At 42.2% G+C, this 27,455-nt stretch overlaps 1 protein-coding gene across 2 annotated transcripts in view; it reads right to left on the minus strand.

Annotated features, from left to right (window-relative positions):
• The window catches only part of GALNTL6 (polypeptide N-acetylgalactosaminyltransferase like 6), a 961,474-nt gene that overhangs the window by 129,186 nt on the left and 804,833 nt on the right, over positions 1–27,455 (minus strand). Inside the window, exons 6-7 of one of the 2 annotated variants that reach the window (XM_090036188.1) lie at positions 18,889–19,074; positions 12,943–13,126 (exon numbers count right to left, since the gene is read on the minus strand). In XM_090036188.1, the coding sequence (XP_089892314.1) occupies positions 12,943–13,126; positions 18,889–19,074 (370 nt within the window). The remainder of the gene's footprint in view (positions 1–12,942; positions 13,127–18,888; positions 19,075–27,455) is intronic. The other variant, XM_090036189.1, reaches the window with a different exon arrangement.

Consider the following 27,455-nt stretch of genomic DNA (forward strand, 5'->3'; position numbering starts at 1 on the left):
CTAACACTAGAAATACTGCTGACATTATTAGACAATAGAATGTTACCATGTCCAATGTTACCATTAGACAATAGAAACACCAAAGCTGTTGATCTTTAAAATCCTTGGCTTGGAGGAGTATTTATATTGTATCTACTTCATGGCCAGGTACAGACATTCAAATAGCCTGAGGCAGAATCAACCTAAATTATGCAGTTTTCTGTATGCAGCGTAGTTTAGATCAGTAGCAAACAAAGCACACATTCGCCCTTTGGTGGGGTGGGGGTGCAAATATTAGACTGGGTTCTTCCATTTTTAAACCAGTCTATGCATGCTGAACTTCAGTTCTGTTACAGGTATAGACCACTTTCTGATTCATTATACCAGTAGAAGTTTAATGTTTGCACCTGGTCCATATATATAAAGCCATACCTGGTTTCAACAGTGACTCTGGATATTTTTAGAAACAGGCAGAACAGAAAGCGAAAAAAAAAGTCTGACTGACCTGTACAGAGCACAGCCATTGCAATTTATGGCAAACTCTGTTGAACCTTAACTCCTCCTGGACTCTTAAATGGACAATTATACCATTTTGCAAAAAAATAATGCACTCCAGTAAATGAGGGGCATTTATGATCACTGGCACTTCACAGGTGGCTTGAGGCACATAGCCTTTGACTTGCAGCACTTTATAACTATACCCAGCTACTATAACTATGTCTTCAGAAATGTCTCTTTATGTGAAGGAAAAATAGATGACACATGGATAAATTGGAAAGGAATTTTGTCTACCTCTCCTCCTTATTTATAAAGGGCTTAGTCTCCTGCAATGGTTTCCTGATACTTTAACAAAGGATTTGCATAAACTCTTCTTTTCTGAAGCCTGTAATAAAAGCTTCACCCCATGGGTATCGGAGGGACTTAAACTGAAGGGGAACAGAGTGGTTCAAATGACCTATTCTGTGACATGTAGATGGAAAGCTCTTTCCTCTAATTAACTGAAGAAGGGATGCTTCCCCACACTTTCCATCTTTAAGTGGTGTACTAAGAGCTTCCTCCATGTTTAAATGAACTATAACCATGGGGTACATAGACTTGCATGGAGGAACCATGGATTTAAATCCATAAACTCCAGCTCACACTCCCCCAGATCCCCTACTCTACTAAGAGAATTCTGTGCAGAATCTGCACACGCAGAGATGAAAACTATAGTGGCACAAAGTGAGTATTTTATCTGACCCTTCTATTTTTTAGTTTACCTTATATCTCTCATACTATTTTGCAAGGCAGTTAGATTGCTAACTTTTAGGACCGTGTCTTCATACCTAACACATAACTATATGCATGATGTTATCCACAGTCATGCTTGGAAAGGACTTAACACATATATTTATAACAAGCTAGACTTTGCAGGAAATATCATGCTGAGTATATTTAGACCATTTACTGGTCCATGTGTCCATCAACTTATCTCAGAGTTGATTTCTGTCTACCTCATGACGTGGCATCATCCCTTGGAAAGTATTTTAAAAGCACCTGATATATGAAGCAATGTTTAATGCTCTGAAGGTAAAATATTCATTTGTTCAGAAATGCATGCTATTTATGGCCCATTTCTTACAGGGTCATCTCTAAGCAGCAGTCATCTTACATGGTATAGCATTGGATTGAATGCTGGGCCAGAGAAATAAAAATCATTCTACTCCTTGCTTCCTTTTTAATTTTATTTAGGACCTTATCAAACCCTTATCATATAGTGCCTGCCAGTAATTTATTAGCCAGTGTCAGTGGCATCTGTATGACACTGTTCAATTTGTATCTCATCCTTTTGCCAAGGGAGACCTGTAGGTATGGTGTAGAGTATCATTTTGATGTGCATTTTCATTGCTGCGTTTTCTTGCACATTTGCTCTGGTTTATTTATTTATTTGTGTTTTACCCATTTGGTGTTTTAAATTGAAGAAGTCAGGTTCAAGAAGGGAATTTGCTCTTGAAGTAGATGATGGTGAATTTGAAATAACTGTTAGCTCTTGCTGTTGTTTTTTTCACAGCTTTGGAGCAGCCCCAGGGACAGCTCATGTGGTTCCTGCATAAGAGGACTTTGACCTTCATTACAAAAAGGAACAGAATTGTTTGATGTAAAGATTTCAGTTTCTTAGTGGAAATTTAGGAAGAGGCACCCACATCCCCCTTCTAGCACGTGACTGTGGTAATCAAGTTGAAAATCAGGTATATGTTATTGGTTTAGAGCTCAACCTTACAGGAATAAAATTCAAAATATATTCACAGAAAGGATCTCTTTACATTTTCACTGATGTAGTCATAAATGCTGACTTTCTGAAATATAGAGGGGTGGGAGATTTCTAACACAACTGCCAGTGACAATACACAGCACAGTGATACACAGATCTATCCTATCAGCCAACATGGGCTGTGAGTAATGCAGTAATAGCATGCGCCTGCAGTACATGCTAAATAATGACGTAGTTTACACCCTGTATGTGGCTAGTGAGAGGTGGTAGTTAATCCTTTTGGTCACTTCAGGGCAAAAAAAAAAAATGGGGGATGGGGAACACGCAGTGGAAGAATGGGGTTAAAGCATCTTGCTATATGCCTCTGAAGTTCAGGCTTATCTCTGGACTTGTGCCTACAACTGCTTCCAGTCTAGCCAGGTCTAAACGAGTACTTTGGTCATTTGGCTTTGGGAAGCAAAGATGACTAAATGAGATGCTAGCCACACTACTCCTTTGTGTGCAGTTGGGTACAGAATCTGGTGTACTTCAGCCATGCTAGCTTGATAGGCTAGGCTCAGGTGGACCTTTACTGGCACAAACATGGACGAGGTGAAGTTCTGTATGTTTACCTGCACTGCTGGACTTTGATACAGAAGATGACTGTTGCAGAGATGAATATCAGCACATGTGAGAATTTCTGATGTTATTTTATGGCTGTTAGTACACATAGGATTCAATTACAAGAAATTTACAGCCAAGTTCTAGGGACTGTCACTTTAAAAATACTTTGTTTAAAAGAAAAAATGGTTTACCTGCACTCTTAAACTGATGGTAGATTTCTTTAGTAGAATGTATTCAATTAGAATGTTGTAATTTGAAAGCAAAGCCCCTTAAATCAATAGGATATTGACACATTCAAATGGTTCAGCCTAAGGCAGTAGGTAACCTGTCACTCTCCAGTTTCTTCTCCTTTTTAATTTAAAAGGAAGATTAAGGTCAGCTCAAGAAATTGCTAGTTGGCTTCAATAATTGAAAATGATGTGCAATAGTGTTAGTAGCCCATTCTATAAATATGTGACTGTGTGTAGGAGCAGCTGTGCATTATCTCACTTATAAATTAATACTTGTGGGAGGTAACAGGTGGACAACTTTAGATCTCAGGGAATCATTTGATATCTCTCTGTTTTGTATGTTAAAATACAAAATGTAAAGTGTAAGTGAAACCTGGAGAATAAAGACTCCTGCATCCTGAAGCTAAAGAAAATGTTTAAATGTCTGTTTTCTGCTGAGGCAGACTACCAGGAAGCTATAAGCAAAGTTCGGTCATGTCTGTTCCAGGTCACTGAACTAAAATCTAGAGGTAAAAGGTTATATATCCTATTATCAGTCTCCTGCACTCTTCACCCTCCCTGGAGTCTGGGGCCCAGATTGTCTACTTGGATAATTCTTATGAAACCCTTGAAGTTAGACAAGCAAAAGATTTGGCCATGAGTATTTAACATTTTATTGACTGTAAGCATAAAAATCAAGTGCATATATGGATACAGAGTGATTGTTTTGTATTCCAATAGCAAATAGGTTAAAATAAACAAGGAAAGGGAGTCCTTCAGTCCTAAAATGTAACTGAGGGCCTATTGTCAGAGGTGTAGTGAGTTCATTGAGCACCTTGGGTGGGAGGAGGGGGCATGCTGGCCACTGTAGACCAGATGGCAGGGAGGAAACGGTACGTTTTATCTGTCTGAGCTGCCAGTACATTGAAGGCAACTGATACTACTACTGGCACTGCTGCTGTAGCACCATTGGCTCCACCTGCAGCAGCCCCATGGTGCGGACTCTCTGGAAGCAGACCCTGATGCCCTATTCACTTCTCCTATTCCCCCTCAAGGTAGAAACATAATGGATGAAGCCTTTGCAAGCTCTGGCAAAGGCTCTCCAGGGTAGAGCACCATTTTGTTTGTTTTGCTTATCTCCAGTCCCCCAAATACACTGCTAGGGCCTATCGCCAGGCAGCCCCTGCTGTAGCAAAGACTCCCAGGGGGAAATTCTGGCTCCTCCTCGTAGTCAGCACCTGGGAGTGGTGCCTCACTTGTTTCCAACGGTTATGCTACTCTCTACTGGTGCATCACATTAATTAGGAGCTATTTTTCTACAATACAGTTTTCTGCGGTACATATTCCCCGTGCATGGAGAAAAACACAGTGGCACTATGCTCAGATTGTAAAGAAATGATTGCAACCATTTCTGGTTGTGAGTGGTTTTATGAATTTGGTTAAGGGCAGGGATCAGTAGAACAGCAGACTATCTGAAGCTATATTATAGCAACCATTGTCCACAGTGTTTTTAAACTCCAGAAAATTACTAAAATAAGAAATACAGACCTGCTAACGAGTTTCATAGAGAGCTAAAGTAAACATGGGATTCTGTTTCTGAACCAAAAGGAATAAAAAAAAGAGAAAAGAAAAAAAGAACAGCCTGACAACAGCCTGAGTATGTAATTATAGATGCAATTCAAACAGCAAGTAACTGGCTAACACTATGCCATCCATAGTATCCATATCAATGGTCTACATTATAATCAACCCTGACATGCAAAAGAAACTGAAAGAAGATACTGGTTTCCTTTTCTTGAGAACATCTACAATACTACAAAACACATTTTGAGGATATCTGCAATACAATGAAAGTACTTGAAAAGAATATAAATTCCCCTTCCCCGTTACCATGATCCTTCAGTGTTTGATTTTCTCTATGTACTCTTACAATAGGTCTCTGAACTAGGAAAGTGCTCTTATCCCCACTTTGCAGGTGGGGAATTGGAATACAGCTACCTTGCTTAAAATCACAAAGGAAGTCGTAGGTGGAGCTGAGAATTGAATCCAGATCTCCTATGCCCTGGGCTAGTTACTTTACAGACTAAACCAGTGGTGCTCAGACTCCTGGCCCTGTGGGCCAGATATGTTGTGCAGGGCCTTGATCCTAGAGTCCCACTAGATCCTCATCCACCAGCTGGATCCAGCATGAGGTTGGCACATGGGATCAGTCTGCAGTTATGATCCAGCTGTGGGCCCCCTAACCTGCATGCCAGATCTGGCCATGTGCCTGCCCAACCTGCTCTGGGTCCAGCCATAGAGTGACCCCCATGGACTGATATGATCTAGTGTGCAGAGCCACACCATCCAGCTTGCAAGACTCCACATGAACCCAAACATTTTGCAACAAGGGAGCAGCAATTAATGCTCTCACCACTTCCCTGCCACCAAATTTCCCGACTCATGGAGAGTTCCATGGATTGGATGAAATGGCCTTCTGGCTTGGAGATTGGGCAGTACTGCACTAAACCAGTCTTTATCTGGTCTCACAGAAACAACATGAGCTTGCTCAGTCACAGGTTCTGAAAAAACCCAGATACAATGAACATAGGTCAGAAGTTGGTAGGTGCACCTCAGAGGCTGAAAAGACCACTGCAGAAAGGTTAATTGGAAGACAAGAGCATAAGATCAAAACACTAAAGAGCTTCAATGTTTTACTGCTTTATCAATTATAGTTATTGAGAGATGGAAAAATATTCTCATGTCAGGGTTCTGCCCATGCCTTAACTGTCATTACCGAAGTCCCGTGATCATGGTTCAAAGCTCCACGGAGCTGGGTTCCATACAAAATAGCAGTCCCTTTCCTGAAGAACTATCCTGTCTTTCCACCATCTATGCATGTATGTTTGTGTTAGATTAATTACCTATATTAGTTTGTGATTGCAGAATGATTGTTTTGGATTAACATTCTCATTTTTACGACCTGATTAAAAAAAACAAGGGAAAAGTAAAAATTGGTACCCTCATCAGGGTGGCTACTGACATCAATAGATGTAGAAGGGGGACTAACATGTTACAACACTAATTATTGTCATGTGACTCATGCCAGGAAATAAAGATCAGTCTCTTCCCAGCACTCTTCTGTATCAAAACCTCTATATTAAAGTTTCAATGAGCTTAAGGCCCAAAGAGCTATTAAATCACGTAGTATGACCTCCAGCATATCACAGACCATTAATTTCACCTACTTACCCCTATATGGAATGCAATTACTTGAGTTACAGTTAGATTAAAGCATTTCAGTTGTCATGAGACTAAAGAAGCAGTTTAACTGTTGTGTGCTATGTTGTAAGTGTTACAAGCATCTTGTGAGCAATGCAATGCTTCCTATTCTGCCCTCGCCCAATGTAGGGCAAGAAATGAACATGAATGTGCACATATTTTTCTGTGAAAATAATTTTGTGCTTGCTGACAACCATTCAGCTCAACTTTCACTTCCCAAAACAGGAGAATTTCTCCAGAGCTGGATTAAAGCATATCTTTTAGATATTCCATCTTGTTTTAAATACTTTAACCTGACTAACTGCAACTCAAAGAAGTTGGGAAACCTGCATAAACCACACCAGCCATACAGAACTATCTCCAAGAAACTCCATGTTACAGCTGGGATCATAAAGGTTATTGCACATTCAGACTGCTCCTTTGGAATAGGACCTCTGTTGGGAAAATGCAGGAGTAGAATGGATGGCTAATTCCCAATTCAGTGACCTTCCAACTCAAATAACAATGGCACAAATTTGTGCTCAAGATTTGTGCCTCAGCACATGTGCCTGTACATGCATGTTGATGTCGGGCAAATTGTGCCACTTGGGGCAAACTGATCCTGCCCAGCTCCTCCCAGGTCTCCAGCCAGGGGGAGCTAGAGACTGGGGCCAGCATCTATGCTGGCCCCAGAAGTATAAAAAGCTGCCTTTATGTCTTCAAGAGAAAAGCAGAGGACATAAAGGCACTGGGTTTCGTATCAATAGAAGACAGAGTAGCAGAAAACCAGAATGTCCTCTATGATGACTGCCGTACCCACAGCCCTGCCAGTGCCTGTCACTCCTAACCCACAGCCCCTGGTTTCCCCCACTAGCTCCTTCACAGCTGCAGCTCTGTCCCAGCATCAGGACATGAGTCCAGCTGCAGCTGGACTACCTACTGCTTTGTGGCTCTGAGCAGTGCCAACCCTTGCTGTTCTGCTCCCTGTGCCCAGGCCCCAGTGATCCCCACGCTGTTCCAGGGAAGCCCTTGACTAGGGCTCAGGGACTGGGCTGGCCAAGCCCCTTCCCTTCCAAACCAGCCTCCCCCTGCACAGGCTGTTCTAGAGGATCAGGGGAGCTCTAAGCCTGGCTCTGGCTGCCTCTCCTACCCTGACTTCCATCTCTCTCTCTCTCTCTCTCTCACAAAACCCCCTGCTGCCACCTCCACCCATCCTCCTAGCCCATCACCCCCACTCCCCACCAGAAGCCTCTACATGCCAGGGCCTCATGTCCTAACACTGGTGTGGGCATGGCGCAGGGCTGCAGTGTGGCAGTTGCCCCGGCAGCTGTAGCTCCCACCAGCAGGTCCTGTCCTGTCTGGCAGCTGGGCATGGAGGGCATGAGATGTGTAGGGGGATGTGGGGTTTGGAGGGGAAGGAGTGTGGGGGGGTGGGAGTGGGGTTTGTGGGGAAGGTTGCAGGGTTTGGGGTGGTATGGGGTTTGTGGGGGTGGGTTTGCAGGGTGAGTTTGTGGGGGTGGGGGAGTCCCATGCCCACCCCACCATATGGCCCACAGCCCCCCCCTGCAGCAGCAGCCGCAGCCGTCAGGGCGCTCATGCCTGCTCCTGGCAGAGACCACCAGCAGTGCGAGGCTGCCTCAGACAAGCGGCTGCACAGGTGGCTGGCCAGGCCAGGCCTGCGCACCCTCAGACAGAACCGGGCCAGCTCCTGCTGTCACCTGCGGCTTCTGGCACTGCAGGCAGAAGTCACACACTCTCGGATCCAGCCGGGCCCTGCCTGCATGAAGCGGGCCTGGCTGCCAGGGGTCTCAGCCAGTTTCATAAACCGATTTGACCTAACTCAGTTAAGTCTGATATTACACTCAACCAGGTTTATCTTAAACTAGGTTCAGCATTTTGAAACTGGTTCATGTGCACTGAACTTCTGCTCCATTATAGGTTTAAACCAGTTTCTGATCACTTAAACCTGTTTATGTGTAATTTCTATCCCTAGTCTTTTTGATAAAACATACACTCTATTGGCATTTTAAATGGTAAAAAAAATCCCATCAACACTCTTTTTAGATCACATACTCATTATTTGTTGGTATCATACTAAAAATGTTGGCAATTTTCCAGTTCATTAAGAATTTGATCAGACAAGATACTGTTGGCCAGAAGTAAAGCTGTTAGAATACCAATTGGAAAATATTTAGCTTCACTTAAAAAAAATTCTACTGCTTACAAAATAGTAACATTATAATTATGTTTCTGGCTAACTCTGTCCCTAGTTTCAGTACTGCAGTACCCAAAGGAAAATAGTTCAGCCTCTTCACTGCTGTCTAGATCAATTAACTTACTGATATCCTAGGTATGATGTTTGTAATGTTTAACTTATTTGTCAAAAGTTATGAGTTAAAAACATTGCTCACTCCACAGAATCAGTGGAGCAGAAGTGTTATTTTACATGTTAAAGAAAAAATCCAGGATTTGAAATAGAAAATAATAATCCCCAGCCAAAGCACAATCAGTTTTCAACAACGCTTCTGACCATTTTATTCTAGAAAAAAATGTACTTTAAATAAAGGATTGATTTAGCCACAACAGGCCTCAAACTGTTTCCCATTCTGTGAGAGAAAGGGGTGACTCAGCTGATTTCTGTTAACATCCCATCAGACCCTAGATGCTCATCACCTTTTTCCCCAGCCAAGAAATGACAACCAACCCACCTGAGTTGCAAGCACTAATAACCGGACTCTCTCCTCTCTCACATTTTGCAAAATCATGTACATAATTTATGAATGTGATTTTTAGGACTTGGTTGAAGTTCAGTTTTTGCAGCAAATCTAAGCATCTATACCAAAAGTAGGCTTCGGCTGAAGGTCTAAGCATAGCTTTATCTAAGTAGATCATATGATTTTACAGCATTAGGCCCACAAAGATAGGAGATACAGACAAGTGAAAGAAGTCATCTGATTGGTGGAAGCAAAGGGGCTGGATGTGTTTAAGTCAGCTGGCCTGGATGATCTTCATCCAAGGTGCTGAAAGAATTGTCATAGCAGAGTGACAGGCACAGCTGTTTGAGCACTCTTGGTGCTCAGGCCAGGTCCCAGGCAAAAGGCAAATGTGGTCCCTATTTTCAAGAAGGGAAGGAAGGAGGATCTGGGTAACTATAGACTGGTTAGTCTCACCTCTATACTCGGGAAGACCTTTGAAAAAATTAAGGGTTACATTTGCGGGAGTCCAGTGGGAAAAGCAATGCTAAAGGGCAACCAGCATGAATTCATAGCAGGTAGATCCTGCCTGACTAACCTTGTTTCTTTTTATGACCAGGTCACAAAATGCCTAGGTTAAGGAATCAAGGTGGATATAATCTACCTGGATTTTAAGAAAGCCTTCAATATGGTATCTCCTTCTATTCTCGTAAATAAACTGACAGGTGGTGATGTACATGATTACATGGTCAGGTGGGTGGCAAACTGGCTCAGGGCTTGCATCTAGAGAATGGTGGTGGATGGGTTGGTATTACCCTGGAAAGAGGTGGGCAGTGGAGTCCCACAAGGCTCAGTTCTTGGACCGCTGCTGTTCAGTCTCTTCATCAGTGACTTGGATGAGGGCATGGAAAGCATTCTGTCCAAATTTGCAGATGATACCAAATTATGGGGTAAAGTTAACACACCAGATGGTAGGGAATAATCCAGGTGGATCTGGACAGGTTGGAAAAGTGGGTGGAATGGAACAGGATCGAGTTCAACAAGAACAAGTGCAAGGTGCTGCACCTAGGGAGAAGGAATCACCAGCATGCTAACAGGCTGGGGGAGGACCTTCTCAGCAGCACAGCAGTAGAAAGGGATCTTGGAGTCACTGCTGCCTCCAAGATGAACATAAGAAGGCTGAGAGGTGATCTTGTGGCCATTTACAAATTCATCAGAGGGTACAGCAAGGAATAGGAGATGCTGTGTTTAGCAGGGCACCCTTTGGAGTCACTAGGAAAAATGGCCACAAACTGATGGACAGCAGATTTAGATTAGACATCAGGAAGAACTTCTTTACGGTAAGGGTTGCCAAAATCTGGAATGGCCTTTCAAGGAAGTTGGTGTTCTCCTCTACCTTGGGGGTCTTTAAGAGGAGGCTAGACATGCACCTGGCTGGGGTCATCTGACTCAATGATCTGCTAAGGTCCCTTCTGACCCTAACATCTATGAATCTATGAAAGATATTAAAATAAATGAGGAATAACACTGGATATTTTAAAAAGCATATGGAGCTAGAAGGTACAAGTACTAACCACAATAATATCATTGCAGCAAGTTGGCATAAATGCTAATGATGGTTAATTCAGGTGGATAATTAATCTATAAGAATTAGGGGCCCAAAGAAAGGAGTACCGCAGAAGTTTAAGGCAAAAGGGAAATGTTCTAATATGAATATGTACAAATAAAAGGGGAGCTACTGTAACTGTAAAATAAATAATGCCTCTTGGCATAGTCATAGTCATAGAGGGTGAGGACAGATATAATGAATGAAATGTTTCCAAGTGAAATACATTTGGAAATGTTTCAAAACGGGAGTATTTCGACCAACAGATACATGTAGGCTCCTGTGCCATTCTGGCTGGAATATTTCAATTCTGCAGCCTCATTTAGCTCCAGCCAGGGGGTCCTAGAAAGACTACAGCAACCTGCCCCTCTGCTCTCAACTCCCTCTGCTTCCTCTTCTCAATGGGACAGGAGAGAGGGGGGAGGGGAGAACAGAAGGAAGAGCAGTGTGGACAGGTAAGCTAGCAGGGAGGCTCCCAAATCCGAACCTTTCCTCTTCCTCTTACAGAGGAGGATTAGAGGGGGTTGGAATGGAGGGCTTGGCACCAGTGTTGGTAGGGCGAGCAGGGGTAAGCCCAGCTCTGGCTCCTGTCCCATCCCAGCTCCCCTATGCTTCCAGACATAGGTAATCCTGTGCTGTGTCCAGTGTGCCTGATCCCACATGCTACACGAAGCACACACCAGCCAACATCCAAGGCTTATGCCACACACATTGTACAGGGCCAGCATGGTACATGTTGCACACAGCACCTTTGCTGACTTGACTTTGCATGATGGCTCTGGCCTAACTGGACGAAATAGTACAAATTTCAGATTAGGCTGTAGGGAAAAGCGTGTGTCAAATTCTGCCATTCTGCTTTAGTAACATTTTATGAAAACTTTTCACACACCTCTATGACTACAGAAGCACAAGGCCTCGTCTACACCAGCAATTTGAACACCACAGATTTTAAAGTCTTCCTGCTAAGAATCCTTTTCTTTCTTAAATTGCATGCTATTAAATGTTAGGGAAGTGTTTGCCTTACCCAAGAGAGCTTGTAACTTGCAGCATTGGTAATGGAGTTAAATGTGGACTGTAATACTGAACTCAGCATGTATGAAGTGTTAGAAAATGTTCAGAAGAGTTCATGGGTCCCTGGGGGACTTGTGGAAAGGTGCTGGAGGTTTAGCAGCCCTCAAGCATTGTGGTGCAGTGCTAGCCAGCATCCATGTTACAGAGCAGTTGCACTAGATGCTGACAAACAGTTCTAATTCAGGTGTCACTGTGCATGCCTGAGAGGTTGTATGCCAGGACCAGAACAAGTTAAAAGGCATCAAGGTGTATTACAAGTTAACTTTTTAGTAAAAGACAAGCCCCTGGAATGCTCCAATATCATCTTTTCCTCTAAGAACAGGACATGATAATCCCCTGGATACAAACGCTGTATTCTGCAAGAATCAGACCCATTGTTTCAGGCAGGCTAGAGATCTGAGGCTACAGACATCTCCTTGGAGTGTTGAAACTGTGAAAGTCTGAATGGTGACTACAGATACAGTGTGGAATTTCAGCACTGGATAATGAGAGAATCAGAGCAACTCTCACTGCCAGTCCTGCTGCGATGTGTACTGCATAAGAAATGTTGAGGCTTTACCCAGCTAAGCCAAGTCTGTTTCTCTTCTCCCTCTGCTGATGAGGATAAATCCTCCCTCATCCTTACAGGACAGGAATAAAATAAAATAAAATAACAATGGATCCAGCTTTGTGGAGACGATGAACCCATTACTGTGAATTATCTGATCCTTAGGCTACTGGGATCAGAAACCTGCTTTCAGAGATTATTTACAAATCAGCTAAATATCCAGTGTTATTAGTATTCTGGCTTGACACTTGTGTTAAAATTATAGCAATATATATACAGTAGTAATACCATCAATCATAAATAGGGCATTCACTAGCAGAATGTGGACTCAGCTATTGATGCATCTATTACCATCCATCTCCAGCAAGAGAAATCATAAACCAACATCTATACAGAAAATTATCTTAAGAATGATAAAGAGAATAACTACAGTCACATTTTTTGCCTTGTCCATCCTCATCTCTTCTTTCCTGTTAACTATAAGTATGTGCATCTTTCTTATGTTTACCTACAACACATACTACGCGAGAGACAGGGCTATTCCGTTTATTGAAGCAGAACTTCAGATATTCCCCAACCTGCTACCTTGAACCTTTTCACTGTTTTGCAGTTTGCTCCTATTACCATTTAATTAGTGTTAATTAGTCTAGAAAGTCCTGAGCATGGGTTTTTCTATTTTTTACAGTTATCTTGTTTGTGCTCTCTACCTCTTGTTCCAACTCTTCCCCTTTACAGTTACTTACTCAAAAGGGTCACTAGGATCAGCTCTCTGGAGCTCTGGAGGAATCGGTATTCTTTTGTAGTACATTTCCCAGTCGAAGGCTCCTCGCATGGCATCCCCCGCCTGCGCCTCGTAGCCAAAGTGATTGTGGTCAATGACATCGATCATGGGACACACAATAGTTTTGTGGTTTAGTGCAATCTGGTCTGAAAAATGAAAGTAGAAAATAGGAAATGGCATATCTAGTCAAGCCATCTATCATATTACTGCAAAGCAAATCCCACAGGCTTCTTGAAGTTCAAAGATTGCCTGCTTAGTTCCCTGTGGCCCCCAAATCATTTCACTTTTCAAATCTGCATCAACCCTTTATCCAAAGTGGATTTAATGCATTTGGGCATTGATTAGATGCAATTACAGTTCTTTAAAAAGAGAGACATCCCAATGAGACCTGCGGAAGTCCAGTCATCTATATCTCTGTCACTTTGCAACTCTGGGCTGTCCCCAGTCTGTCACCTTAGGAACAAGGCTGCAAGCAAAATATAGAAATACTTGTTTAGTGTGAGGTGTGTACTGCAAAGTCTTGGGAAGGAAATGTCCATTTATTAGTGTTCCAAAATATCAATATTGGACTTAGTGATAATACAGCCTCTGCTCCTGCAGCACTTTAAGGCACACCAACCAGCTTGGAGGTCAAATGCTGCAATTATTTCAAATGGGAAACAGCAACAAGAGGGCTTGTCACCTTTATTACTCCTTTCTCTGAGAAGGAGCTAAAACATTATTTTCACCTTCTCTTGTTTTTAAAGCAGATACATCCTTTTGCTTTATCTTTTTTCATCAGAAATGTCAGTTTGACTCATCATCCTGCCCTGCTGAATTTAAGGCTTGGGAAAGGGGCAGCTCTGAGATTTGCTGTTGGTGAACTCACTCTTGCAATGTACCTTTAGGAGCCCATCTTGGTTAAGAAAAGCATGAAAGGACAGAAACAAAAAATACCTATTTTTGGTCACCAGTATAAAGAAAAATCCCAGAATGCCAAGTGAGATGCTGCTATATTTGGAAATAGTGGCACTTCTTTAAAAATAACACATTGTAGGGTCTTCTCTCTATGTTTCTAAAGGGACAGTTTTCAATATCTCTTGATAAGACACTCACAACAGTCATGTGAGTGGAATAACAATCTAGATGGACAGAGAAAGTTTAATGGATTATTACCATCATGGATATTAGCATATCTTACTTTTGAATGGCTAAATTTCAAAAAACATTTTTTTTTCACTTTACAGAAACAGCTGCAGCTTTCTTATTTGTAGTCAGTGACTTACCCTATCCAAAAATGGGAGTTGACCTGACCGGTAGTGAGAAATGTTTATGTCTGAAAGTTTGGGACGAGGAGCTTTAAAACTAGAGATTTTAATGCTAAAATAAATAAAAAACAAGATAATTCTCTCATCAAACTACAAAAGCCTCACCCAGACTCCTGCAATGAAGTTGTTTTGTCAGTTTGGGGCTTTGTCACTTGCCAAATTTTAACTGAATTCACTAGTGCAGTATCGAAGGCCATATTTAATTATCAGTATAATGCTACTTTGAATGTAATCTCTTTTCAATGTAGTCCTATCAACAGCTGTGGGATTATGGCAGTTTGATCCTGATCCTTCTGTTAGCTATGGGACAGCTTTTGATGGACCGGGTTTGAGGTGGATGTGTAGCTTACATCCTTTTCTGCATCTGTAAGAAGCCTCCGTCTTCAAAGAGCCTGCAGGATTGGAACTCTGAGAGCAAGGAAGTGACCCAGATAGGCAGGGAGAGCACTGTACAGGGTGCCACACACTCATAATCCCCTGCTGGAAGCCAGCAAGTTTTTTAAGTATAAGAAAACACTTCTATGTCTATGCTACACTGTACTGTGGAACCTGCTTCTTCCCCAGGGAGCTGTGACAGTGCAGTATGGCCTCAGAAGGGAAAATGTCATTTCTCTATGTTATGTGCGCACATGTGAAGACAGCAAATAAGCACTCTGCCTTCATTCAAATGACTCAGCCATCAGCCAATAAACTTAGATCACCCGCATTTCTACACATGGGCACATACATAATGTAACAGGTACCCGAGTGGCTGCTGAGCTGAGGCTGAAATCCTGCGTAAGTCTCCTTCCCCTATTCATTGTTCATAACTTTCGTACAAATTCTTTTTGGCACAAAAAATTGTATGCGTGGTTTCTGCCTGTCGGCCATATCTTTGAAAAACTTGCAAGGAAATCTGTTTGTTTTTTTTAATTGTGTATTTGTAAAAATAAACAAACTAAAAAGGTATGCCCCAATAACCACAATGTATCAGGGAGCTATGGCATGGCTCCAGTGGGAGCTAACTCCTTTTCTCTTTGACAAGGTTGCATTTGTCCACCTGAAAATCTGATTTTAAAAAGGACTGATTAACCCAGTGCAAAACTGTGAGTAGATATTCTTATTTTAGCTTTGTTTGAGTCAGTTAGAAATCAAATACAAGCTAACCTAAAACAAACACATCTTAGCATGAAATAAGAATGTTCATGCTGAGGTTTGCACCACTGAAACCAACAATCTAGAAGTTCAATTGGTGTAAGTTTCTTACAGAAGAAAGATCTAAGCTGCAAATGCTCCAAACTTCTTCCCCTGATTATTCTGAACACAGTCCTAGTATTGGTGAGGACTCACGCAGAGGACCTATTTAGAAAGATGGGGTAGGCCAATAAATTTAGAAAATTTCCACACTAGGACATTGCCAAGTGTTTCTCAGTGTGAAGGCCTTCCAACACGTGTCCAGATCCAGTGACAGACAATGAAGGAAACCTACAGAGATGCAGCAAGAAAGCAGCAGTACCATATTTACTCAAATATAAAATGGCCCTGAATAGAAGATGACCCCCCAGTTATTAGATTCCATATATGGAAAATTTATAAATTTCTTACAATTTTCCAGGTATAGAATCTAACAATTGGAGGTTTGCCTTGAATTTGTCCCCCTCTCACTGCTACAGGAGGGAAAATATATCTGTGGGGGAGGGGGGTGGTCAGGTGACCCTCTCTCTCTCAGAGCCCCTTCTCCATTCCTTATTGTCAGATCCTGTTCTTCCTGAGCACTAGGAAGTCATGGGCAAATTTGAGAACACTGACTTTAAAATAAACATACCCACAGTAATTTAGTTCATCCCAAATTGATGAATTTTACCTTTCTTGAAATTGCTGCAAGTTTTAGCACAGGTACTCCATAAACACACTTCCTATTGGACAGCAATTGTATCTACTTGCATATAGTACAAACTATGCATGACCCTAGTGCAAAACCAAAAGGCTCATGATTTACTATATAGTTCACTAAGCTGGACCCCAGTAGAGTTAACAGCATTTCAAGCCATGGTGACCCCACAGCTCAGCACTGCTCAATATGTGCGTGTACTTCAGATACCTCCCACAAAGGATTCATGTGCTAATTAGTTGCCCACTCATGACTGAAACTGGATGTTCTTGTCATGAATCCTGGGATCCCCCAAAATGTATATGCAGATGAGGTGTGGGGCAGCTTGGTCCAGCTCCACCTCATGGAGAGGGGTGAGGCACACTAGAGAGGGGGCAACAGAGGGATTTTATAGTGAACTGTTTGGGCCCCCATTTGGTGTTGTCTGCCAGACATTTAAGGCTGAAGAAACAGAATTCATTGGAAATGGGAAAGAAAGGCACAGCTCAGCAGTAGGAGTGAAACAGAAATTAAAATGCATTCAATGTAGTAGCTCACCATGTCCTGAGAAAGAGTTGGCACTCATGAGGATTGAGTAAAATGGGCACTACCATATATCTTACTAACTTATCCTTGTGGTCAATTCCCAACAGCATCTCCACCTTTTTAGCACCAAGGGGAAGAGTGTCAGAGCTGGCTCTGGCCCTCCTGGTGCCATCCTGCTATAGCAGTACCTACAGAACCAATACCAGTTCCTTACAGAAGTAACACTTCCTGTTTTTTAAGGGACACACACACACACATTCTCATCAGTATGGGCCATGTGTTTTATAGTCATGTTCATTGCTGGATGCATTTAATCAGCTTCATAGTTGCTTTCCATTATGGAGCACATACTGCTTTTAGCATCAGTTTAATGATAGACAGTGTATTTAATGAGGTTTTCTTGTATACACATGTAAAATGCAGAGTTTTTTCCTGCCTGCAGCCTAGGGGGGAAAGCCTCATCTTATATTTGAGTAAATACGGTATATTTACTCAACGCTGAAAGAACTGTCAGGTAGATTCTGTGGTAAAAACCTTCAAAAAGACCCATCATTAAGAGAGTTGGATTTTAACAGTGCTCTCATTAAAAAATTATTAAGAGTGTTTTTGCAATTTACTTGGTCCTGAAATAGATCATTCTTCCTCTTTAGAAAGACTGTAGGCAGGGTACCCTAAAAACAATTTTCTTTTGTTTTGGTCATTTTGCCTCTGCACTTGCTTTGCTCCTCTTTATTTTCTCCCTCAACTGCCTGGTTTAATGGGTGTAGAGCCAGCCAATCCTTGGCTGTGGTGGCTATGCCTACCTGGTAAACTAAGCATGCTCAGCCAGACCACCCTCTGGGCTGTCCTTCTCTGGGCAGACTGCCACCTAGGCTGGAAGCATGATAGCTGTATCTGCAGGGCTCTTTTGTTGGCTAATTAGCTGCTTGCAGCTCTGCCTAGGCTCATCTGAAGTTATTAGCACTAGTTATGACATCCAATTAACCCACAAAGGCAAGAGACTTCTCTCTGAGCTTGATAAACTGAGCATGGCCAGAAGTTTCAGCAGCTGCATGCCTTGTAGAAGTCATGTTTATGTTAGGTGAAGTCAAATGTCCTTTACATTGTTGGCAATTATGATTTTACATGAAGGCAGTGATGCCATTGAGAAAAATGAGGATGTTGTGATTAGAAAAAAGTGATAACTCAGGGAGAGACTGGTAGGTAATTTAGTCCCCTAGTCTGAAGGGAGATGGGTTTAAATTTTATAGATTCTGGTATCGATTTGAGAGGGATATTAAGGGACAGTACTTATTATCTTTCTGGGTTATGTGGCATACTTCAGGAACAGTATTTTGCTGCCTGCATATGTTTAATGAGCATATTTTGCTGTCAAATCAGTCCCAGCAGCAAACTTCAGGAAATGGCTGCTCATTGATGAAACTCTAAATTGCTGCAAACTTTTATGTAAGATTTAAATTTTAAGTAGAATTTTTTTTCTTTATTACACAAAAGAGGGAAGCACTGAACTTTGTTAGAGTTGTGTGAGTAGTTGAGTATACAGGGGAGAGGGCCTTGTTTCCTGACTTTAATCCTAGACTACCTACAATTGATTCCTTCCATTTCTTTGACTAATGGAGCTTTGCTGGTTCTAGCTGGAATCCAGCAAAGCAGTCGATAGCAAATCATTCTTTCTTAGCTTCCTATTGTGAATGCAGTTGTTATTGGCTTTAAGTCCAAGGTCTGGGATACATTTACAACAAATGCTGATTTAGTGGAATGCGTAAGGGGAGGAAGAACTACAATACCTGCATATAAAAAATTCCTTAATGCTTTTAGGTTTCTGGCACATATCTAACTTGATGCTGATATTTGTTATGAACAAATTAAAAAACTCATGTAGATCTGAATTATACTTCAGAACTGTTACTAGTTCTGTATTTCACAGATGACTGCAAAATTAAGCAGCATGGACTCTTTCTCCTCTTTGATTACTGCATAATCAGCATATATTTTCAGCCAAATTATTCCAAAGAAATTCAGTAGTATAAGCCAGGGTTTGCAAATCTTACTTTGTGCTGAGGATATGAGTTGCCACACACCAGCTGCAGAATAAGTCCAGCTGTCTGGTGTAGTGAAGTGATCTTACTATGGGACACAAGTGTGATTCTTGGCACTTCTACTATGTGTTCTGACTATAATGGTGAATTAATGTACAAACACTTACTAAGCAAGGGAGGCAGCCAATTCACGTTGACTTCACAATGGGAATCCAGGAATGTCAAGATTTCTCCTTTAGCCATTGAGGCTCCTAGCAGCCTGGTACGAATGAGCCCTTCTCGTTTCTTGGTGCGCACAATCCTCACTTTGGCAAAACGAGCCATGTATTCCTCCAACTTCTCTTTCAAGTGTTCTGGAAAGGAGGGGAAAAGAAATGGGGCTATTAACTACGGAGGGCTAAAATAATGGATCTGCTGGTAAACAGGTGAACAACATGTGTCACTGTAGGCCCTCGGTGCCCTTTCATTCTTTACAGTTTCAAGTCCTTCATTATCTCCCATGAATCCTTTCTGAGATGGTTCATAAACTACAACTGTTCTTTGTTTCAACACACAGAGGAAGCCACTGACATTCTAGACCTTTTATTGCACAGTTGCTACTGGCAAGCTGCCATCCACTATATAATCATGGCCAAAACAACTGCAGGATGCTCATCTGCCCTCTGGTTCTTGAAGCCCAAGGCCAGATGAACATTTTTGTCATGTGGTTTTAGAAATGCTGTCCTTCCCAAGTGGGTTTCTTGTTTCTATTAATTATACATAAAGATGCACAGAAAACAATTTTTAAAAATGAACGGTTTAATTGGCAGGACTAAGTTGTTTCTGAGGTTGGGAGGTGAAATAAACTTGCAGGCTATCTCAATAGTTGGCCGCCAGCTTGACGCAAACGGATGGATGGCTTGCTAATAAAATTAAGGTGCAGATGTACAGCTGTTGATAGATTCCATACTCTTCTGTCTGTATAGCCTGACTGTGTTTGCATCACAAAACAGCACATTTGGGAACATTTTTTTTCTTCTAATTAAAAACAAACAATAGGAATGAAATTACCCACAGTTTTGCCTCCCCCTTAATACATCTACAAGAGGAAAAATAATTCATTGCCTTTGATGAAACACCTTGCCTTGTCAAGTTCATTATTACTCTGAATAAATGCAATAACTTTATTTGGCAGGGAAAAGAGGGCAGAAACGCATAGCAGCTGATGACATGCTGTATTTATTGAAGCTCTTAGCTGCACACTAATTCTCTCTGAAACTGAGTTTGTAAGATTATGATAGTCTCTGTGTGATGCAGATTCCTTTGAGATTTTTTGCCGTTTGGTGCCATTGGTCACTCTGGGCTTTGGATTGGCTTTGTCTTGTTTCTGACTGTAAGGCCTTCTCTACAAGTTACTTGTATTATGCAATTACCGGGCTAATTGTGTAAGTAATTTAGACCACCTACATGTGCAAATTAACTACTGTGCCTTAAAAAGGCCCAACCAGCTATAAAGTTATTTCTGGAAAATGTGAAATACTTTTTATAGCTGGTTTCTATCCATCTTGAATTTGCACATGTAGCAGGGTCTGCCCCTGTGGCTGGGACCCCCCTCAGCTGCTGGGGCTCCCAGCTGCTGGGATGTACCATGGGCAGCCAGGCCTGGGATCCCACAATGGAGGGGACTCTCAGCCCCAGCAGTACTCATGGCACCCAGGACTCTCCCTCCCAATAGTGCCCCACAGCTGGGAACTCCGGGTCCTGGCAGCCACGGTACGCTAGTCCTGGCAGCCATGGCTGCTAGTCCCATCAGCTACAGGAGCTTGCTACTTGCTGGTACAGTGACTACGCTAGTTTAAAGAATTAATAATTATAGCTACTGTGTGTTTAATTTTGAGATTTTGAAATGAAGAGAAATCAGAATATTGTTTGAGAGAATTTTTCTACTCACTTGACTACAACAGTAGCAGAAGTAGGAAACAATTTCAGCAGTCAATTATAAAACTGGGCGACTGGTGCCTCCAGAGCCTGGGGGCACACCAGATCACTGATGGCGGGGGAGGGGGTCCCCCACAGCCGATTGCCAAGCCAGTGACGAAACCGGAAGTACATTTCCAGTTCGCGGCTGGCACTTCCAGGGGCTGCACAGCCAATCACAGGGGTTCACATGCACCCGCGTGCATCCCCTACACATTGCCAGTGGTTATAAAATGGTTTTGAAGGTGAAGACAGACATCACCAGTTACAGGTAATAATGGTTCTCAAATCAGTATAAAAATGCTTCTATTCTGCATTTCCTTTTGAAACTTATATTATGTCTTGGGATGCTCAGGAGCTCCAATCCTGCCATCCTGATGCCACAATAAGATAAAGGACAACAGATGACCTCTAATCAAATGTCCCTATATATTCTAAGGTTACACAAATAGTAAAATTAGGAGCAGTGTGGTTCTCAATAAATTGGCACCCCTGTGACTGAAAGTCCTGGAGAAGCCCTGTATCTATTTTCATGAAAGCCACAGAGTTTAGCTGGTTACAAGGGTAGACCCTACATAAAACACATTACAGTCTAAGTGGTCATAAAAGTATGGGTTGCTCTGAAAAGGTCAGAGGAAATACAAAACTATGATCCTCATGCTTTATTAATATATAGGACAAGCATTTGAGAATATTTTATAGCTTTTCAGTACAAATTCCAAAAGCCTCAGAAACCTAAAATGTGCCACAGGTAGAGAGCATGAAAGACCAAGGGTGCCACTATACCTTGGGGCCCTGAAATAGTAAGGAATTTTTTTTAGGTAAAGTATGTCTAGAACATCCTAAAATTAAACAATACCCCATGCTAGAGAGGAAGGGGGAAAAACACAGCGGTCTGTCCCAATCAGAAGAAAGAAAAGCTCCTAAGGGAAAACTCCTTCCTGCCCCAAGTCTGGTGATTAGTTTAATCAGGAATGCGTGAATAGGACCCGCCAACCAGTATTCAAGCAGTTTTTCAGTATGGATAGGAGAACCTTGCCCAAACTCCCATCTTTAGTGATGGTCAATATTCAGTGCCTCAGAAAAAGGCAAGGACCAAACTCCCCCCAAAATCTAACCACACAGAAAAACAGATGTCAAGCCATGAAGTAATACACTGACAGCAACAGGTTCTTCCTGCCCTCTTCAGAGGAGACTACCAGAAGCCCTGAAGCCATAAGCTATAGATTACAGTACAACTTGTATAGCAAGCATACAGAAAATTCAGGAGAAGGAAATCCAACCCAGAACCAGATTTCATTTTCTCACTTTTCATTAATATATGCACTATATTTGCTTTTCTTTAGTCATAAGGTACTATTCCTGAGCTGACAGATTCATTGGTGTTTTCCATCACTAATATCTATCAGCTTTGTTTTTTTTAAATTACTTTTCATCCATAATGTCAAAATAAACACCGCTATCACAGAGAACTCCTTGAGTTTCTCTACATGGAAAAGAGAAGGGGGAAAAATCTGGTTTTTACTATACCCATTTCAGTTTAATTTTATCTGAGTGCCCACAGGTTGCTGTTGATATTACCTCCTCAGAAAGCCTTTGCATCATACATATATATATATACTGAGAAGCCAGTAAGCTTACTGTTCAAACAAACACACATCCCTCAATGCCTATGCAAAAGTATGACTTCTGATAAAGAAATTATAATGTGATGTGCAAAACAGAAAGCAAAATGAAATGAAATGGCCTTTAAATCTCCAGGAGACAACACATTCAGGCCATTTATTACCAATGGAATCGGTTCAGGCAAGCTTGCCATGACAATAAAACATTGAGGTAGGATGGCTTCATTTATATGCTGTGATATTACATAAATTTTACTTTCAGAGGCAGGCATGAGAGACAGTCAGTATTTAAATTCTTCAGTGAGCAATAAATGGTGTACCTCAGATGTAAAAAAGTCAGTGCTCCTGTCACTAAAAATAGGGAGAAGATGCCTAATTTGTAATTTAAAAAGAAAATATATCATTCTTTCCTTCACAGTGCTGATTAAATGAGGTAATAAATCATGTGTCTGATACATGCCAGGCATCTGCCAGGGCAAGAGTTGGCGCAGAAGGTGACAAATAAAGAGTCATGCAGGAGCAGGAGTTTTATAGGCTGTCACTAGTATGACAAGTGATGATAAAGGGCAGCATTATGTCTCTTCTACTGATAGTCTATAAACAAATTTTCCATTGCAATTCTTTTGTGTGGCCCTCTTTATCTTCATTTAAAGCCTGAAGGAGGTGTCCCCCCCCACCCCCCGAAAGAACAGCTTTAAGACAATTGCTTTGTCCTAATAATTAAAGGTCTGCTCAAGCAGAATACCAAATTACTTAATTCAATACCTAAAAAGTAAACTTTGAATTGATGATTCCTCCTTTTCATTTTTTAAAAATGTAATCTTCCCTTTTGGGTGGATGGCTAAAATGGGTATGTTTTGTATGGGGGCTCCTGTCAACTGATTTGCTATGTTTATGCAACCTGCTCCACCAAGATCCCTTTCCAAGGGTGCCCAGAAAGAGGTTTAAGATAAGATACCACAGCTAATGAGACCTAGATGGAGAATGTTCTTTCCTAGTCTTTAGGACTGGTATAGCTCCAATACATAGGACAATGCCAGAAAAAGTAAAGGAAGGGAAAAGATATGGAGGGGGCAGCTAAAGCCTATGTAGATGCTTTAGCTTGTCATAGTTCCATAGTTTCTAGGGTCAGAAGGGACCTGAGTAGATCACCTAGTCTGACCCCCTGCCATGGGAGGAAAGAGTACTGGGGTCAAACGACCCCAGCAAGGTGTACATCTAGCATACATCAGACTCTTGTATCTGCCTTAGTTTGCCCCACAGGTGGTTGCTTGCTGTCATCTACCTGACTTCAGGCTCCAAACTCCTGCCTAAAGCACTGCTACCACACTTCCTGCCCTAGTGCTATTTGTCTGGTACATCAGCTGTGTTCTTCAGCTGCTCAGACGACAGTTACAGAGTATCGATTACTTAATGTTTTGATGAATTGCATTTAATCAAAACTGCTTCTATTTTGATTTTATTTTACTTGGAAGAATATAATTTGAACTGATTTGGCATCCTCTGGATGTGTAAAATGAATGTATAGGCAGGTAATTCTACAGTGGCAAAAAGCTTGTGTTAGTGTCTTTCACCACATGCTATTAGCTCCTTCCCTACATAGAAGAGCTATAAGTAGAGACCTACTGAACTCATTACGGAAGTGGGCTGTGCAGCAGCTCCTTTAATGTTGCAGGTTTCTCCATGCACCCCCCCCAGAGCTGATTGGTTGAGGGGCCCTGGTGGCCCTGCAGTTTGTTGCTGATCACCAGCCAGGAGACAAAAACACCACCATATTTAAAACCATGTTTTTTGCCTCCCTTTTGATCAGAAGTGAGCAGAGGAGCCCCTCCACCAGTCAGCAGGGGGTGCCTGTAGGAGAACCTGCAAGGTTAAAGGAGCCACTGCAAAGCCCACTTCCGCTGTGAATTTGGTAGGTCCCCAGCTATAAGGCAAGGGTGGAGCTGGAGGGGATATGATCAAGTGCATGGTGCACTGGTGACTTTGGGCCAAAAGAATAATCCAAGTGGATACAGTCGCTGTAAATTCAAGTAGTCCTATGGCCTATCTACTAGGGCTATGCGACGCTTTGGTTCGGCAGAGATTCGGCCCGATTCAGTGGTGGAATCTCTGAATCTGAACCGAACCAGGAGACCCTTTAATCTGTCCGAATGGAACTGGAACCCTCCGCATCGATTTAGAGAGATTCGGGAAGATTAGACAATTCCAACATAGACAGCTTTAAATGTTTTTTCTACATACCAGGTATCTTGTGCAGAGATGGTGGGGCTGATGGAGTGTTCCACAGGAGGGTGGGGGGAGTGGGTGGGGAGTCCCCAGCGTGCTTGGCAAGACCCAGAAGTGAACCAGAAGCACTTCCGGTCAACTTCTGGGTTTGCCAGGTGCCCTTCTGGCTCAGTGACTTGTGCCTCCTGGGACTGGGGGGGCACCTGGGCCCCCCTCCGTGGTTGATCACTGAGCTGGAGTGGGGGTGGAGGGGCCCCCAGTGCGCTCAGTGGTGGTACTTTCGGTCCACTTCCAGGTTCACTGCCAAGCATGTGGCGGGGGGAGGGGGACCCTCACGCACTCCTGTAGGACACTCCATCCACCCCACCATTGCAGTATTCATGAACCATGCCTGGTACCTGGAGGTATGTAGAAAAAATGTTTAAAGCTGTGTCTATGGCCGAATCACTGATTCTCCAACTCAGCATCGAATCTTTGGATTCGGCTGAATCGAATCAGTGACAGAGATCTGAATCAACGAACTGAATCACTGTCCCTGATTTGGGCTGAATCTGAATTGAACGGGTCCCATTTCACACACCCTTACTATCTACTATGCACTAGGATGTGTTAAGCAACTGGCCGACCCCAGGATGAGGGAGACAGAAAAATATTTTAAGGGGACACCTTTTTTTTTCTGCAAAGGCTGACCCTCAAGGTACTTAAAGATTGAGTCCAGTATATATAATAGGGCTCAATACATTGTGTAATTGATTATGTTCCCATTGTAGAAAAGCAACCTGCACACTATGGAAAATAAAAGCTTACTGAAGAGAAGATTGAGAGGTGACTTGATCACTTTGTATAGATACTTACAAAAGGGATGTGATGGCAGAGAGTTGTTGCACTTTGCTGAACAAAGACAGAAGATTCAAGGGCTGGGAGCTGAAGTTAGAAAAAAATTCAGCCTTGAAACAAGATGCAATTCCTTAGATAGCAGTTAAGCACTGGAACAAATTAAGACAATGGTTTGGAGATAACTTAGCTTGGAGTTTTAAATCTTTTTAAAGGAGATGCTTAAATCCAGCTTCAAGGAGAAAGTACCTGTGTATGTGGGTATGTCATAGTGACTTTTGGCTTTGAAATCTATGAGGCCTCAGTCCATGCCTCTCATTTGTGGACTTTGAGGGGAACAGGATGGCATAAATTGCCCACAACACTCTCATAACACTTGTAGCTCTTGAAATCTTACACTTCAGCTGTCAAGGAGGAGTCCTGTCCTTCCCCTCCTCCCTCCCCAGTGCACAAATGGCCATGTATATTGAAGGCTGACCACTGCTAGAGATGCCACAGTGTACAGCCTGGATTCGAACAGTGGTGGTATGTCTTCTTGATGCCTGGTTAGCTTGTTTTGTTCACTGTTAGTGTGGGTAGCATGGTCTAATGGGTGGCTAGCTGTGGACCCTGATGACTGGCTGGGCAGGCCTGGGATACTAGGATGAGACCAACAGTGAGCGTTATTAGCCAGAATGTCAGACCTGGGGTAGATAGCTGGATCCCAGAAGCCAGGAGACAAGGCCAGGGCAGATGCTGGAGTCAGGCCTTGACTAACTAAGGCCAGGAACTGAATAATCAAGAGTCAAGGGCCAGGAACAGGGTGTGGCCAAAAACACAGTGTGAAGTGTAGTGGATGGGAGCTCTGAAGGAAGCAAAGTGTGTTGTGCAGAGCCTGAAGCAAAGAGGTGACCGGAGTAACTCACATATTTCATTCTAGATTGCTTAGCTATAGTGGCGGGACCATCCCTCACAGGGGTCATTACTAGATTTGGAGTCAGGAACAAATTTTCCCCCAGCTCAGACTGGGGATTTTTTGTACCTCCTTCTGCAACACTTTGTCTGCTAATTCAGATCATTGCCTGGATGCAAGTTGTAATAAAATCCCTGTTTTTGTGGCATCATTGTACACCTTGGTCTCTTCTGCTGTGTGCTTTCACCACAGTCTCCTGAGGCCTGAATTTCTTTAGTCTATCAAACCCAAGTCTTTGGGTTTGATATAGAGTATCCAGATGAAACTTAATGGACTGTGATTCAAAGGAACTCAGACAAGATAATCTAATGGTCCCTTCTGGCTTGAAATTCTATGAAATAACATAAAAGCTAAAATCCTGTTTCATAAGCCATGATTAGATACTTGCAGAAATCAACACATCCACTGTATTTTATACCCTTTAAAAATGTTGCAAGAACATAAGTTCTTCTTCACTGAAAATTTATCTATCACCTGTCTAATGAAAAAACCTTCCTAAGTACTGTCTGGGTCAGTTCACTGTGCTTTTTGTTTCATTGATGGCATGATTGTTGCAAGGAATGTGCCCATAAGACAGGATGGGGTCCTCTAGTTACAAAAGGAAATACTTAGAAAAAATGGATTTATCTTGTTATTTGCCACTATTACTTTACAGCACACTATTTCTAATATATGATGCTAGACCTGCTTCTGTCCATTCTCAGGGAATCTTTGAGAACTGCTGGGAAAGGCCCTCACCCCACTTGCTTTCTTTAAAGTTCGTCTCTACTTTTTGGTGTGTACTTCCCTGTTATTATTTGCTACATTAGTTGTTTTTGAAAAAGGAGTTGTAACTTATAAATACATTTTTGAAGAAGAATCTGGAAGATTTCAAATTGCTTTACAAGCTACTGATACATAGAGGAATCATTTTGCTCACCACATAATAAAATGATAAAGTCTGAAATATAGCCACCTCTAGCCCAAATGAGGAAGCTGTTTAGCAGCTTATAGCAACACCACAAAACAATTTAGAAAATGAGGTGAAGAATAATTATCTGCAAAAATTCTCTGTGAAATTAAGATATACAATAATTATCCTAATTAAAAAGTGGGCAGGAAGAACAGAGCTAAGCAGTGGTTAGGGCATACTGAAACAGGA

Source organism: Crocodylus siamensis, chromosome 2, assembly GCF_052110815.1.
Source record: "Crocodylus siamensis isolate JL-2025a chromosome 2, ASM5211081v1, whole genome shotgun sequence".
In the NCBI taxonomy this organism is placed as follows: Eukaryota; Metazoa; Chordata; order Crocodylia; family Crocodylidae; genus Crocodylus; species Crocodylus siamensis.